The 16,246-nt window shown below is 38.4% G+C and overlaps 1 protein-coding gene across 1 annotated transcript; it reads left to right on the forward strand.

Annotated features, from left to right (window-relative positions):
• The first annotated feature begins 3,929 nt into the window (after window positions 1-3,929).
• On the forward strand, window positions 3,930-13,668 carry LOC120547549 (transmembrane protein 26-like). Its single transcript, XM_039783016.1, has 6 exons — window positions 3,930-4,266; window positions 5,334-5,442; window positions 5,668-5,757; window positions 8,455-8,663; window positions 8,910-8,989; window positions 11,857-13,668. Exons 1-6 carry the CDS (start codon window positions 4,082-4,084, stop codon window positions 12,141-12,143), a joined length of 960 nt encoding a protein of 319 aa, XP_039638950.1. The 5' UTR covers window positions 3,930-4,081; the 3' UTR covers window positions 12,144-13,668.
• Window positions 13,669-16,246: the final 2,578 nt, after the last annotated feature.

Below are 16,246 nucleotides of genomic sequence, written 5' to 3' on the forward strand. Positions count from 1 at the left end.
AGCAGGACTTTTACTTGTAACAAAGTATTTGTACACTGGTATTGATAAGTACTTCACCCACCACTGAGGGCAGGTTGCAGCTTTGGATACAACCTGAAATGCCTCCAATATTCTACTGAAGCCCAGTGTGGTTTTAATATTACTATTTTAATGCTTGAAACTTCAGTGTTTATACTTGGATTTCCTTCTTATTAGGGTGAAATCCCTTTAAACAGTTCTTCAGGAATGCAACACTTAAACTGTCAGCTGAAACCTTAACGAATGAAAATCTAGATTTGTAAGGCAGGATGACTCACATCTATTGAACTGCAGGAAAAACTCACGGCTAGCCTATGTACAGTGGGCATTTACACCAAGAAAAGTTATAGAAATATATACTATAAGACTACAGCAATGCAGAAGTACATTCCTTTGTTTACCTTTAAACACATGAAGTCACAGAATGCAAGCAGACACAAAACAAATGAAGTATACAGGGCATTGCACCAATCCCAAACATTGGTTCGGTATTTTCACCAGTTATTATATGGATCAACCAGACAAAGATAAAGCTTTTTGAAGAGACCAATAACATATGCACAGTGCTAAAGATAATGTAGGTGTGTGAATGCAACGAAATAAAAACTATTCTCTACTGCACCACGCTTTATTAACCAGACATTTCTGCCGATACTGCCTTCATTGTTTTCCTCAGATGTCAACCTCAATAACCTCAGACACCACCCAGATTAAAGAAATATAGCCAAAAACATTTGGTGAATAAAGCATAATGTACAAATACTTTTATTTTTTATTTTGATGGGTTGTGTGTTTAGTTTAGGTATCATTCTGGGAGAGAAAAAGTGGAATCATGCATACCTAATTAAGAGCTACATGATCTTTTTTTGTTGTGTGTAAACATAAGAAGCAGTTTTAATTTTATTTTTGCCTCCCTTAGTTCCTTAATTATATAAATAGTTTTCAGTTATGTCTTATGTATAATACTTATCATCCTTTGTAGTCTGTATAACCAGCAATATTTCAAACAATGACCTCACAGTGTTTCCATTGCTCCGCTGTGGTATATTTTATTCTATTCTATGTTACAAAGATTATTTTTGTGCTGACAACAGCAAATGGTGTAGCTCTACATGAGCTTTGTAGCGGTGCTGATTGAAGCGGCAGCATGGAGGGAATCACTGTTCTGTGATCAGTGACCAGAGCCCCTCGGCCATCTCTGTCATTATCATCTCCACACAGTCTTAAACAGCACCCCCTCAAACAGAATCACTGGGTAACACCAGCCATGTGGAATAATGTTGGATGGCCGTTCTGTCGCAGTCAACAGAGGAGGGGTTGTTTCCCTTTATAACTGACTGACTGACTGACTGACTGACTGATTCTCACTCTGTGACAGATTAAGTTGCTGTTGTTTATTCTAGACTTCAGTCACTTGGAAACCAGAAACCTTCATAGAGACATGTTTTACAAATACACCAGTGGTTTCTTAAAAAACTCAACCTGCAATGTTTTTTTACGCAGGATGTAACAGAACTCCCCATGTATGCAGCTGGTAACTCTCTCCCCTACTTTTTCACTGTCTGAAAATCTCATTGTGATTTTACGTGATGCAAACCAAATGATGATAGACATTTTGGAACAAAGACAGGAAAAGTCTGTCTCCTTTCCAAGGTCCCAGGCCTTTCTACTGTTTCCTCTCTCCTGCACTGGCTGGCCAGATTGATATGAATAGAAATGTACTCAGCATGCAGCCAAGTAGGGCAAAATGACTTGCGAGAGAGAGAGAGAGAGAGTGTGTGTGTGTGTGTGTGTGTGTGTGTGTGTGTGTGTGTGTGTGTGTGTGTGTGTGTGTGTGTGTGTGTGTGTGTGTGTGTGTGTGTGTGTGTGTGTCTGTGTGTCTGTGTCTGTGTTTGTGTGTTTTAGCAAGGACTTGGTCTGATGTGTTATTTCCTGCATGGGGAGATAAACTATCCTACAGTCTACATAATAGTTGAAATTAGCTCCACCATGACTAGCAACAGCAAAATGCATCAAAATCAGTTTTAATAATCCAACAATATAATAGTAATGTAACAGACTTTTCACCTTTGATACTTCATTATGCTGATAATGAATCTGTACTTTTAAATTTTTTTTTTTTAAATTGAGGACTTACTTTAACTTCAAATTAAATATGTTGTATATATATATGGATATATGTTGTATATATATATATATATATATATATATATATATATATATATATATATATATATATATATATAAAATATGTACAATTAAATTATCTACTTCTTCCACCACGGCCTCCACGTGATTTCACTCAGGGCTCAACGCTAACTTTTTAAGTGGTTGCCAGCTTGACAACCAGGCATCAGCTTTTGGTTGCCGAAACTAATATGTTTGCCATGTTTTAAACTGCCTATATTTGGAGCAATTCATTTCTTATGTAACTATACCACACAATTTAATAATGAAACAATGAGATAATGGCTTGCAATATAATTTCCCAGCCCTCTCAAATAGGGGTGCAACGGATGACAAAACTCACGGGTCGGATCACGGTTTGAGTCAGGGATCTAATCAATTTTCAGATCAGCACAAAAAAAGGGGGAATTTAAATGATTATTATAAATGTAATAAACTTTTGACAATAATAACTTATTTCACCAGTAAATTGTTGTTAAAAAAAGAAAAACAGATGAGAAAAGGGTATTTTACAATAACTTTGAATGCACCACAAGGTTTATCAGTTTTATGTAAGCTTTTTCGCAGCATCAGACATTTAGGTTGCACCATAATGAGGCACCGAAATCCGCGTTGCTATTTCATCCGGTAGATACCAGTGCCATACTAGCACCGGATTTTAATATGCGCCGTTAACGTGAACAGAAAACTGCATTGCCTGTAGTTATCTTTTCACGGTAAACGCACATGTGTGGAAAGAGGGCAACCAGAGGCCACAAAATGGTTGCCAATTGACTCAATCTAGGCAACCGTTACTGTTGATTCGAGCCCTGACCGTTCTCTTAAAGGTCCCATGACATGGTGCTCTTTGGATGCTTTTATATAGACCTTAGTGGTCCCCTAATACTGTATCTGAAGTCTTTTTCCAATAATTCAGCCTTGGTGCAGAATTACAGCCACTAGAGCCAGTCCCACAATGAGCTTTCCTTAGTATGTGCCATTTCTGTGTCTGTAGCTATTGAGAAGGAGAGAGGGGGGGGCAAGGTGGAGGGTGGGGGTGTGGCCTTGACCAACTGCCACTTTGCATGTTTGAAAGCCATGATGTCTCTCTCTCATGGGTGGACCAAATTCTCTGGGCGGGCAAAGCAGAGAAAGGGGAGGTAACCTTGCTCCTTATGAGGTCATAAGGAGCAGATTCCGGATCGGCCCATCTGAGCTTTCATTTTCTCAAAGGCAGAGCAGGATACGGCTCGGTTTACACCTATCACCATTTCTAGCCACTGGGGGACCATAGGCAGGCTGGGGGAACGCATATTAATGTTAAAAAAACCTCATAAAGTGACATTTTCATGCCATGGGACCTTTAATACATCCATGGCCCTGACACTGAAATGAATAAGCACTACACTGGAAATGATAATGTGCATGCTATTAGTCATTATACTTTATGGTACAGTTTGAGGTCGTAAATTACAGATTCAGCAACAGAAGAAGTGCGCTTCATGTTGTAATGCCTGGTGAATGAACAGATGATGAGATGCTGCCCTCTTCTGTACATTCACAGAGTCGTTGGACGGTACCATGTCATCCATAAATCATTAAAATACATTCTGAATATTATATTATATTCTTTGTCGTGTAACCTGTAACAGCAGCACCCTTGAGTGCAGCGCCATCACTGTCCACTATCTGGTCCCCTGTCAGATAAATCTGGACGGGCCTCTCTTTCTAGGCGGGGCTAAAACTTTGGGCACTTTTTCGAAAAACTTAATTCAACAGTTTTGTTTTTTTGCTCACTTTTGAAGCCAGCCCGTTTGAAGCTGCAACCACGGATCTCTCTAGGATTTTAACTTTCAGGAATAACGGGGTGCACAATACCGACCTGCAACCAGCCGGCATGTTGAAGTTTATATCTGCCGTTATCACCAGAGCGTTATTTATCCTCGTCTCTCTGACCGGCGTCTGGAGGGTGACATGGGTGAAGAAAGATCACACTTACTGGTTCCTGACTTTCCTCTTTCTGCCGCTTGTCGTTGAAATGATAATAACGCTAAAGAGTCGAAAAGGACAAGATTACAAATGGTAAGATGATGATGCATGTAGAAACTAAATACATTATTATTAAATTATTTCATTTCGCTTGAGTTCAATTTAACCGTGAATGTAGGCTACAATATTTGTTTGTGTAAAACTATTATCAACAACCTGGTTTGCTACATATTGGTTTTGCTGAATATTTGAAAAGTATATTGCATGAATAAATTAAGCTTTTGTCATCTTCTCCCTGTTTTGATCCCTTCCCCCACCGCTCTAAATCTAAATTCCCTGCATCCTGCTTTCCCTTCCGCTGTTATTGTCTAACCGGGTCCCCTGACAGTAAATGGGGTGGTAGCCTACAACTTAATTTACCCAGCTGATCCAACATACTTCCTCCATGTCTAAATTTAATCTGTAAACAATACTCTGTGTGTTTTTTTTGTTTTGTTGAACCTTCAATGACAGCAGGCATTTTAAATAAACATACAATATGTCAGATTGTAATTTTTTTAATGATGAGAAACATCCACCCATTAATTTCCTTCTCCATGCTCAGAGATCTCCAAAACATTGTTTTGTTATCCTGTATAGTTATTAAGCTTTATGAGAAGCATTGATTTGTGTAGGGGAGAAACTTTATGTAGTTAAATGAAAGCAAATTGATAATAAAATTAGGGATGCAACTAACGATTTTCATTATCAATTAATCATCATTTTTCTCTTGATTAATGTTTTGGGTTTTAAAAGATCAGAAAATAGTTGTCTTTTTAAAAGTTATCTTCAAATATTACAGTCTGAAACCCAAATATATTGTATTTAAGACAAACAAAAGCTGCAAATCTTCATATCTGTATATATTGCTGGCATTTTATTTTTGCTTGAATGGTTAAAATGATTACTAATTCTTTGGAGATCAATTATCTATTAACGATTAGTCAGTTGATCAGTGAATCAACTGACTAATCGTTTCAGCTCTAAACAATTGTAATATTTATTAACCTGGCTTCCAAAATTATATAACTTCTAAATGCTTGACTTTTTAACACAGAATTAAGGTTTGTATTACATCTTTATGAAGTTGTGTTGCTGAAGTTGGGTTGGTTGTCTTGCAGGTTTTCTCCTCCTATCTTTCTGTTTCTAATAAGTATCATTCCCTCCATCTGGATCCTGGAGCTCCACCACCAGCAGGACAAAGTCAGGAACCCCTCAGGTCACCCTCAGGTACTTCACGCCAGAAACACAAATACTTAGTCAGTGTTTGAAACAACATGTAATTCAATGACGGATGTTGGTGGTTAGGAGGGAGGGGTTGCAGAACTCTATCTCTTTGGATACATAGCTACAGTTTATCATTTCTTCATTTATTGATTCCTTCAACTTCTGCATTCGCTTTAAGCTGTTCAGTTTTAACTATACAAAAAAAAAGCCTCTTTCAACTGTTTTCAGTGCAAAAACCTTGATTCTTGGGAGAATCTGCGCAAGGTGATCACTCTGAACGAGACCCTGGGAAACGGAAACCTCACAAACTACCTGAAGGTAAGAGCGACAGACTGAAAGATTCATTTCACATGCCTCGTATAACATTTTACGATATGCCAACAAAGAACAGAAAGGAACAAGCGCAACAAAGATGATCAAGGTTGTTGTTTTTTCGATAACGTTTTTCTTTTAAATCACAAGTGTACATTGCAGACTGGATTACACACAATATGTGGGGTAATAGTATAGATTTCTCAAGAAGCTCTCAACGAAATGGTGAATCACAGCTCTTCTCATCACCATGTGACGCTTCCAGGAAATCAGACTCGCCAAGCTTACTGCCTGCTGCCTGTAGCTTTATATTGAACATATGAGAGTGGTTTCGATCTGCTCAACTCTCAACAAAAAAGCCTATAAGCAAACCTTCCAAAATGTCAAACTATTGGAAATCTTTGGAAATCTTTCCAATCTTTCTTAAAATGTAGCTTATGGTTCAGGTTTTGATGTAACTAACTAATCTAGTCTACTCATAAAGAGCAGAGTCCTTGAAACTTACTCATAATAACACATTGTCTGCTTTGGGAGCTTCCTTTTTGCAGACGTTCATGTTTCGAACAAATACTTCAGTATCTATTTATCCTTTTTTAAGGATGGAGAGCCAACAATCTGAATGAAGATGAGTTGTAAACATATTGACTGATGCTCTCAAATGATGCATTTTGCCTGTAAATTGCTGTAGAAAACTAAATGATATACTGTCACCAGGGTCCAAAATTAGCTCCACCTACCAGCCAAATGCTGGTAAAATATGCAAGTGGTGGGTAGATTTGCTTCACTAACCAGCCAAAAAACTGTGTAATCTATTGAGTGGCTTGTACAATTTGAATGCTGGTGGACAAAAAAAAAGTTAATTTTGGACCCTAACTGTCACACTGTCAAAATTGGAAAATACTTTGCAACTGTATCCTCATTCTAAGATACTCCGTCAGCTCTCAACTGTATTCAAGGCCAAACTCTATTTGAAAGCAAGCTCTTCAGTGGCAAAGTGTTGTGTTTGTGTGAGGTGGTTATCTAAATAATAATCCTAAATCTGACAAACCAGCATCGGGGTAATTTGAAATTCCTGAGGAGAATTACTCAGTCATTTAGGAGTGGAGTTTTGGACAGATTCCCTGATTGCCACTTTGAAGTGAATGCAGAAGAGAAAAACATGAACATTAGAAGATGGGAAAGCCAGATGCAGCCCCAGGGGTTAAATCATTCAGAAAGAATCCACCAATGGGAGAGAAAAATAATCTTCCCACAAATACAGGCCTGGATTCTGGCAAGAGCTGCCCTCTCTCTATTATCTTTGTTGATTCGTTCAAACACTCTCCTCTTTTGCATAGAAGAAAGGCTTCTAGATACAAATAAAAGTGCCCATATTATGAAAAATAATGGGATTTGGGGTGTTATTTTGTGTATCTGGTGCTTCCACACACATACAAACTTGGATAAAAAAAACATCCATGCTGTTTTGAGTGAGATACAGGTTTCTGAATGTCTTCTGCAGTCACCGGGTGAGCTGTTCAAAATCTGCAGGGCTTTCTACATCAGTAGAGAAGTATATGTAACTTCACAATGTTTTATAACATAACAAGAAGTGAATATCTAACATGCTGGCAAATACTAAGGTCCAATCAGGACAATAATTTTGGTTTAGTTGTGATTTAATAAAAGAAAACATGAGTCATCCAGACACTGACTTCAGCAAGACAATTATAGCAAACTTGAGATACCAGGCTACATAGCAACTATATAGCAAATAAAGTATTATGACTAACAGTATCAACCGGAACAATTTTAATCAATAAGAACACAAAAGGTAACGTTCACCCTGATCTGACTGAAACCGGATGTCACAGGAAGAGATGTCTTTTTGCTTTGCTTCAGATGAAGAGAGACCTAAGAATAGACCTGGGAATGCAAACTGTAGAGCAGCATAGTAAGCAAACTTAAAACAATTTACTAAGTCTGGAGGGCTGAGACTTTCTGCCATTAATAACAAACTTAAGATACTGAAAACCCGTGTGGCCAATAACCGTTAGTGGGGAGCATTTTAAATGGCTTAAATAAACAACAGTTGGACCACCACCACACTCATTAGCCCAGGAGAGTTAGAAAGCTAATATTTGTTGGGGCACACCTCCATAAGCTGGCTGCATGCCTCAGCTCTTTACTGTGTTTCAGTTAGAAACACAAAGTTCACATTGTGCAACATAATGGAGTCATTGAAGGATAAGTATGTATGTATTTAAATTTTTTGTCAACAAATCCCATTTAAAAAAAATTATAATTAATTTATGCTAGTGATAAGTACTGTATGTGCTGTCAAAGCCTGATATAGCTCATTACTGTGTCATAGACCTATAATGAGCCACATTGTTGCACTGTGATCATTACCATGAACACTGTAGTTAATTTTGAGTCAATACCAAGCACACCAAGCTGAAAATAGTCCCTATCAACTGCACTTTTGTATGCACTTTTTCGTTAACTACAGTGCCCAGATGTCTTAGGAAATTATTAAGCCTTTCTTTAAAATATTAAAGTATGTATTTGTGACATTTGCCGCAATAATATCTACCAGAAACGAGTAGCATTGCATTGCATGAGCTGAGAGCTATAGCTGCATACTAAGGGAAACATGGAACATAAGAAAAACCCTCACGTTATTGACAAATAAATAACTTTCAATCTCTCTTCCTTTTACAGCATTTTAACCAGGTGTTATCGTCTGTATGTTCTAACGACTGGATCCTGGCTCTCCATCAGATCCTGCTCATCCTCCTCATCTTAGGGAAGTGGCTCCTCCCGCTGGGAGGCGGAGTCACGCGGGACGAGCTCTCGCAGCTTCTCCTAATTTTTGTTGGCACTGCGGCAGACATCCTTGAATTTACTAGCGAGACACTGTCAGATGTCAAGTGGGTGGCTAATCATGTTGATTGTTGGTTATGAATATGTCTCCTAAACTCTGTGATGCATAATATAAGTATGTTCACACTTATGTATAAACAATAGATGCTTATAAAGTGATGTTACCTAATCTGTGTCCCCACATCACAACATTATATCAATGCACTTAATACATGAAATAAGCAGCATTCCATTAACATTTATTGAAACTCACAGGACTGACATTGACTATATTTCCTATGTGTCTTTTCCAGAGAGAACAGCCCTCAGCTGGTCTACATCATCTTAGCTGTATGGACCTGGAGCATGCTGCAGTTCCCCTTACATCTGGCTGGTCAGTTTGTGTCTTAAACCAATAACTTTGGTGCTTATTAAAGCAGATACAGGCGTGTTTTGTTGAACATAACCTCTTCCCAATGTGGGGCGATCCAAACAATGTGTTTAGTCAGCAGCGTCCAGGCCAGTGCTGTAAGTAAACAGTGAAAAGTAGTTTAGCTGAAATCCCTTGCTCCTCTATCTCCAGCTTTGTCAAATTTTAATCCAAAGATCTGTTTTCACTTCCCAAGCCATGGTAATGTCCCATACTTTCAGATGTATAGTTCTAAAAACAGACTTAACCACAAAATAAAGGGTGTACTTAAGGAGTTTGTATAAATGTTGACAGTCTTTAGGAGGAAATCCAGTCTTACATGTTCATTATATAAGTAGATTTGGACTGACAAAGTCTCCAGTTCTCAACTTCGCTGATAAGAGAAAGCCATTATAAGGCAAGACCCAACTCGCAGATGTCTTTCTGCAACTTATTATACTGAGAAAAATGTCAACCCGCCTGCCCAAGTCTGAGGGAACAAAGGATAGTGTTTCATGAAAGAAAAAAAGAAAGACAGAACATTATAACGTAATTAGAAACAGCACATCTTTGTTCTCGACTTATACAACTCCCACTAATGATCTAAATTATTAACAACCCAATGATGAATAATTTACAAATAGATGCTGAGATTCCTGATAGTGATACTTTCATGTGTAGCTTTAACGTTATAATGCATTAAGAGCACTTAGAGCTTAAATGCACACACAGTGCTCTGTTGTGTTTACAAATGAAGCTGATTTTCCTTCAGTCTGTGCAGTTTGTTTGTGTCTGCTCATGGGGGTGTGTCTTTGGGTGTATGTTTGAAGGCCATGTAAACAGAGAAAGTGTTGACATACAGGTTTAGCATGTTCATCATCGATGGACAGAGTACTAGAATATTGCACTCAAGTACTGTTACTCTAGATAGATTTTACTCAAGTAAAAGTACTTGTGTAAAAATGTACTAAGATACAAATAAAAGGAGGGATTGAAGAGTACTAGAATATTGCATTTAAGTAAAAGCCTTTGTAGCCTACTAGAATTAACCAGAAAAAAGGCAAAACTCAGACAATTAAATAAAAATGACATAATGAGCAGCGTAGCCTATATAAACCATTTATTTTAATAGATGAGGAGGAGAACGGGGTTGGTTGTCCCACGGGTTGGTTGTCACACTGCTTATTACTAGAGGGCACTTTGACAATGTTTTTGCTATTAAACAGTTGTCCTGTCATCCTGCTCTTTTTGCATATGTAAGTGAAATCGCGTAGTAATATGAGTAATGTAAGTCCCTGAATGCGCACTCCCGCGACCAGGGGCACATTTCCTATCAGACAACTACCTTAGCACGACACCTGTCGGCTATTAAAGCAAAAATAGAGACTACACAATCTACACCACAGAGCAACAAACACACACGCACACACACACACACCGCAAAGTCCTCCAGTCTGCTAGGTTCAATTTCTCTGCTCGTTCGTTCTCAAAACAAGCAGTCCACCCCAGTCTCTCTGTCCCAGTATAACCAATCCACCCAGTCTCTCTGTCCCAGTATAACCAATCCACCCAGTCTCTCTGTCCCAGTATAACCAATCCACCCAGTCTCTCTGTCCCAGTAGGCTATAACCAGTCCACCCAGTCTCTCTGTCCCAGTATAACCAATCCACCCAGTCTCTCTGTCCTAGTAGGCTATAACCAGTTCACCCAGTCTCTCTGTCCCAGTAGGCTATAACTAGTCCACCCAGTCTCTCTGTCCCAGTATAACCAATCCACCCAGTCTCTCTGTCCTAGTAGGCTATAACCAGTCCATCCAGTCTCTCTGTCCCAGTAGGCTATAACCAGTCCATCCAGTCTCTCTGTCCCAGTAGGCTATAACCAGTCCACCCAGTCTCTCTGTCCCAGTAGGCTATAACCAGTCCACCCAGTCTCTCTGTTCCAGTACAACCAGTCCACTCAGCCTCTCTGTCCCACTGCGCTCATCAAATTCAAAATGTTTTCATCTGAATGAGGCTCTGCACTCACAAACAGCAGAAAGGCCTCACGCACCTCACTGAAGGTAGCCTAAAATGTTCCTCAGTGAACGCAGTAGTCACCTGTAGGATCCATGAGATTAGCATTTAGCATGTTACGTTATGCCAGATCCAGCATGCACCTGTGGTCACCTGTTGGGGACGTAACATTGTGGGTGTGTTTGATTTGGGTCACTAAGCGTGCTTATTTAGGTAACGCAACACGTCCAAAACAACCCACCAAACGAGATAAAATGGACCTAAAAGCCCGCTGCACACCGTTTCAAGGTTGTCATGTCTGTCAACTGTAGCAAAACGGTGAACCTTGATCTTTCCTGAATGAATACACTTTCAAGCTAACTCTCTCAAGCCAATAATTACTGACTGCTACTAAATGGACCTATAGTTTTGTTCTATCAACTACATTTAAAAAAAACTTGAAAAACAAATCATCCATTGTGTTGTAGTCTCATGTTAATGATAGGCCTACCTCTAAACTTAAAAAAAAAAAAAGAAAGAAACATCAAAATTATTATCTGCATGGCTTGATACTATAATAAAAAGGCCTTTATCTTGACTTGTGGAAGAGGACCATTAGTTAAACAAGAATCAAGGACTATGTTAGGCTAATTGTTTGTTTGTTTATTTAAAAGTAACAATAAACACTGTTACATAGGGATATGCAGTTCAACAGATGTAATATGTACAGGACATCTAGATATATCTAATTTGCAACTACCGTCCCTTGTTAGGTTTTTAAATGCAGGTTAAAACAACTAAACAAATGGTTTGTTCTTCTGTCTCTCCACCTTCTGTTTTTTGTCTTTTTATTTCAATAAGTGGTGAACTCCAAGCCAGACAGTGAGGGTGAGCATGGGGTCCAGGAGATGTCCCTCTTGACTAAGCACAGCACGGACATGTGGAGCATCTTGGAGGCCTTGTTTATCCAGGACGGGCCTTTCCTGGTGGTCAGGCTCACTGTTATGACCTACTATGAAGTCTTCCACCAGATGTTGGTGTTCTTTGCCATCAAGAACTTCCTGGTGGTCATACTGAACTTGTACAGGTTGGTTGTTCTATGCCAGGACACCAGCAGAAGAGTCAGCCGGGACAGCGCTATCCCATGAGTTTGCAAGTCATCTCAAATGGGGAATCGGGAGATGGAGAAATATTACATCCAAAGTTTTACAGTTACAGTGGACTGGTAAAAACTGCAATTGGAGCAGGAAAATAAGTGCTTGCTCTGTGTTTTCTTCTCAGAATGTACTTAACTCAATGGTGGGATCAAGGTTGTGAATAATTAACGCTGTTGGGAACAGAAAACTGTGAACAATCATTTTCTTACACTTGCAACGGAATGAAGTTGCCAAGTTCACAGCCCACACTTGACAGCATCGGACTAATTTCGAAGCTTATACCCTTATTGACATTTCAGTCCCTCTGGAGCTAACCTCGGTCCACTCAGTTAAAACCACCGTTTATTCAGTACTTAAACTTGTCTGTGTGCATGAACATGCTGGTCTAAAATCTGTGTATGAAGAAGACTTACTAGTCAGCTTGTTACTGGTATGACATTAAAATAATAGATATGAGGCTAACAGCAAGCAGTGGACACAGAGGAAAAGAAGGAAGCAGAGCAGAATAGGAAAAAGGTGTGGGGGTCTGAGTAAAAGATATCGCATGTAAACAGATCATGCAAGAGCCTGTCAGCAAAATAAAATGAACGAATGAAGCCTGAAAGCACCACCTGTGCCAGCATACAGTAACTGAAGCCAGGCTACTGTTTAGATAAAGGATTTTTTACAGTGGGATTCCAGGCATCTTGTTGAGCGGCAGTAAGGACAGGGACAGCAGGAAGAGCGGACGACAGAGGGATATACTAGATGACATAAAGCCTGTGTTGACTGAAGCTAAGATCAAGGGAGAGCAATTTCCCTGTCTTAACCCAGACAGGAAGTTAAAACTGAATGTGAAAACATCCCATGGTAGTTGGCAGTTTGACAAAACCACTATATCAACCCTGAATAAGGTGGACCATCAATTCTGATTATCTTTGACATTTGAATGGGAAATAAATCAGGAAGGTGAGTAGGATATAATTTTTTTTCTCCAAACTTTGATTGATGTTATTTTGTACCTTTGGATAATCACCATTTAAATGAAGGAGAGACATGCTATTCACAGGTCAAGAAGTCATCAGATTTATTACATCAAAGTTATTCTATCCTTACTGTTACTCTTGGCCAGCTCTGACTGATGGTTGTAACTCTGTGCCTGCTAGAAACTGCAATTGAAAATAAAGAGACTGAAGACACGTACAATTGCATTCAGGTATTCAACTCAATTTGAGTTGTTTGTGTTCATACCCTTTAAAACCATTAAATATTGTAAACTTTATAATGCCAAAGAATGATTATTATGACTCCCTGGTTTATATGAAGATGTTTAGAAGACGCCCTTAGCACAAACTCTGCATTACAACTTTTATTATTGTTTTTTTTTGTCATGTTATCTTTTTTATTTCTCCCTCAAAATAGTATTATATCCATGGCTGAGCAAGTGTTATTTTTCACCATCATATAATCATTGTTATTTAATATCTCTTGGCCCGCCACAGCCCAAATAAAACATTCCATACCATTATCAGTTTCAGTTTTCAGTGTCCTCGTATTTATTTCTCATTATTTCAAAAACAAAATGTCCTTGGAATACAACTTTTACACAAGCAGTGGTTTTAAGATCTCAAAACTTTATCGATAGGTGTTCTGTGGCATATCCTGTATTATTTTACAGTATAATTTATTTATTCAACCTGTATTGTTTCATACATACACAGACAAAAACACAAATACATACGTATACTCTAATCTCTTCTTTCAAAGAATAACTGATGTGAGCTGGTTTGCATTTCTCGCCTGACACCTAAAACAAGGGCTTACATACAGTACCAGCTACTCTCAATATTAAAAGGAAAATCCACCTAAATAAACAAATTAACATTGTGCTATGTGAATCGTTGTTGACAGCAAATGTGACATCTACAAACCCAGACTACTGTCTCCCCACTGTGGACATCAGAGTATTAACAGCCCGAATTGATGATGTCATCTGGTGAGACTCTGTGGGCTCTTATGGGTTTTCTTTGAGATATTGCGTCAGTTTTTTTTTTTAACTATAGAAGGGCTTAAAGCTGTGAATCAGAAAGTGTCACCTTTATCCCAGTATAATCGCTGTCAGCGTTTCATGAGAGTTGTTCTGTTATTCACTGTTATGAAGCACCACATATTGTCTCCAGATGTTTGCCATTCTGCCAAAAGATTTTCCCTCATTTGGTGTTTTCATGGTGGTAGAGAGTGCAAACACCAAATTCTCCCTTTAGGTGGTTGCGTGGGTTGACATGTGGTGAGCATTTGATTCACATCATCATTGAGTTACCCTCTGTGTCCTGTTTGCAAACATCTGCATGTGTGCATAACACCACTCATTTAGCATAAGTTAAGATAAATGTTATTGATCTCAAGTGTCACAGCAGCAGTACAAGTACATGCACAGCCATATACATTATTAACATCTATTTACAAAAAATAAAAGCCACTAAATACTATAATATAAACCAACATAAATGCTTACTATAAAGTAAATTGAGACAAAATAATAATAACAAAAATTGCACATGAGGGATCTAAATTGGTTGGCGGGTCTAGTGTCTTGTGTCTGCAGATAGCAGTGTTTTTTAGAAGCTAAAAATACATCTATTGCACTTGAATCGGCAAAACCAAAGTGTGTGAAGTGTGTGCAAAAGATTATTCAGGTTTTTCATTTCATTTGTGTCACTTTCTTCTTTAGTTTAGTTTAGTCGGCACAATGAGAGAAAGAGAGAGACGAACGCCAGTCGCACACATGTCAAGACTTATTTCCATTGTGGTCCTCAATGTAAAGACAGCATTGATTCAGTTGTCTAGGTGCCTATGGGTGGCATCATAATATGCATCATCAACAATAAAGTCACTCCAAATCAAAACATTAAGACATAAAACAAATATGACAGAATGTGTCAGTGGCTTCTTTTAAATGTAAGCTTAAAAAATAATTGTATGGCACCCCCTCCCATCTGATTCTAGTTTTTCTTCTGTTTATGGGTTCTGCAATTTATTTTTATTTTTATGTGGTTCATTTTAGTACTTTTATTCTTTTATTGCTGTGTTTTTATGTGTTTCTATGCTGTGTTTTATATGATATTGTCTTATGTGAAGCACTTTGTAACTTTGTTTTTGATAAGTTCTATATAAATATATTACTATTATTATTATTATTATTAAAAATATATAAAGAAATTACATACAAATGAACTAAAATGCTGAAGTAAAATGAACTAAAATGCTGAGCTTATACTTCCAAATTTCATGAGCCACAATCTAACTTTGTTTCTAAAACTGTAGTAGTTAGTTATTTTCTCAAGATGCAATGGTATTTCTTCAATTCAATTCGATTCAATTCAATTGTATTTATAGTATCAAATCATAACAAGAGTTGTCTCAAGACACTTTACTGATAGAGTAGATCTAGACCACACTCTATAATTTACAAAGACCAACAAATTCCAGTGATTCCCCCAAGAGCAAGCATTTAGTGCGACAGTGGCGAGGAAAAACTTCCTTTTGGGGAGAAACCTCGGGTGGTAAGGAAAACTTTGTTTTAGGGAGAAACAGACCCAGGCTCTTGGTAGGCGGTTGTCTGACGGTTGGGGGTGTGATGAACAGTGGCAATTATAGTCACAATAAAGATAATAGAACTATGACTAGAAAGAGTAGCCTAGTTGTAGTAGTTCATGGCGTAGCAGGGCACTGCAGGGTGTAGCAGGGCGTATCAGGGCATAACAGGACACACATTTCTTGAACCACAGAATCTAAAGGAAAAATACCAATGTTGGTATTGAACCTCGGAAGCACAAGTCAGTACCTATCTGAGATTTATATGGTTCGAAATATATATCGGGCCTTTGTTGTAAAGAGAGAACTGGAGAAATAGCTTACAATAATTGTATAAAAATTAGATAATGGGTTTTCTTGTTGTTAAGAGTGAGCTGGGCTGCCATCTTGTGGTGACTTTATGTAGCGCATCATCTTATATGTCTTTCTCTTTTTTCCTCTCACACCCCTCCCACTGACTGCCTGGTCCATAGCTACCTGTTGTAATCCTCAACCTAATTACATTTCCAAGTTTACTATTA

This window comes from Perca fluviatilis, chromosome 19 (genome assembly GCF_010015445.1).
Source record: "Perca fluviatilis chromosome 19, GENO_Pfluv_1.0, whole genome shotgun sequence".
Taxonomy (NCBI): Eukaryota; Metazoa; Chordata; class Actinopteri; order Perciformes; family Percidae; genus Perca; species Perca fluviatilis.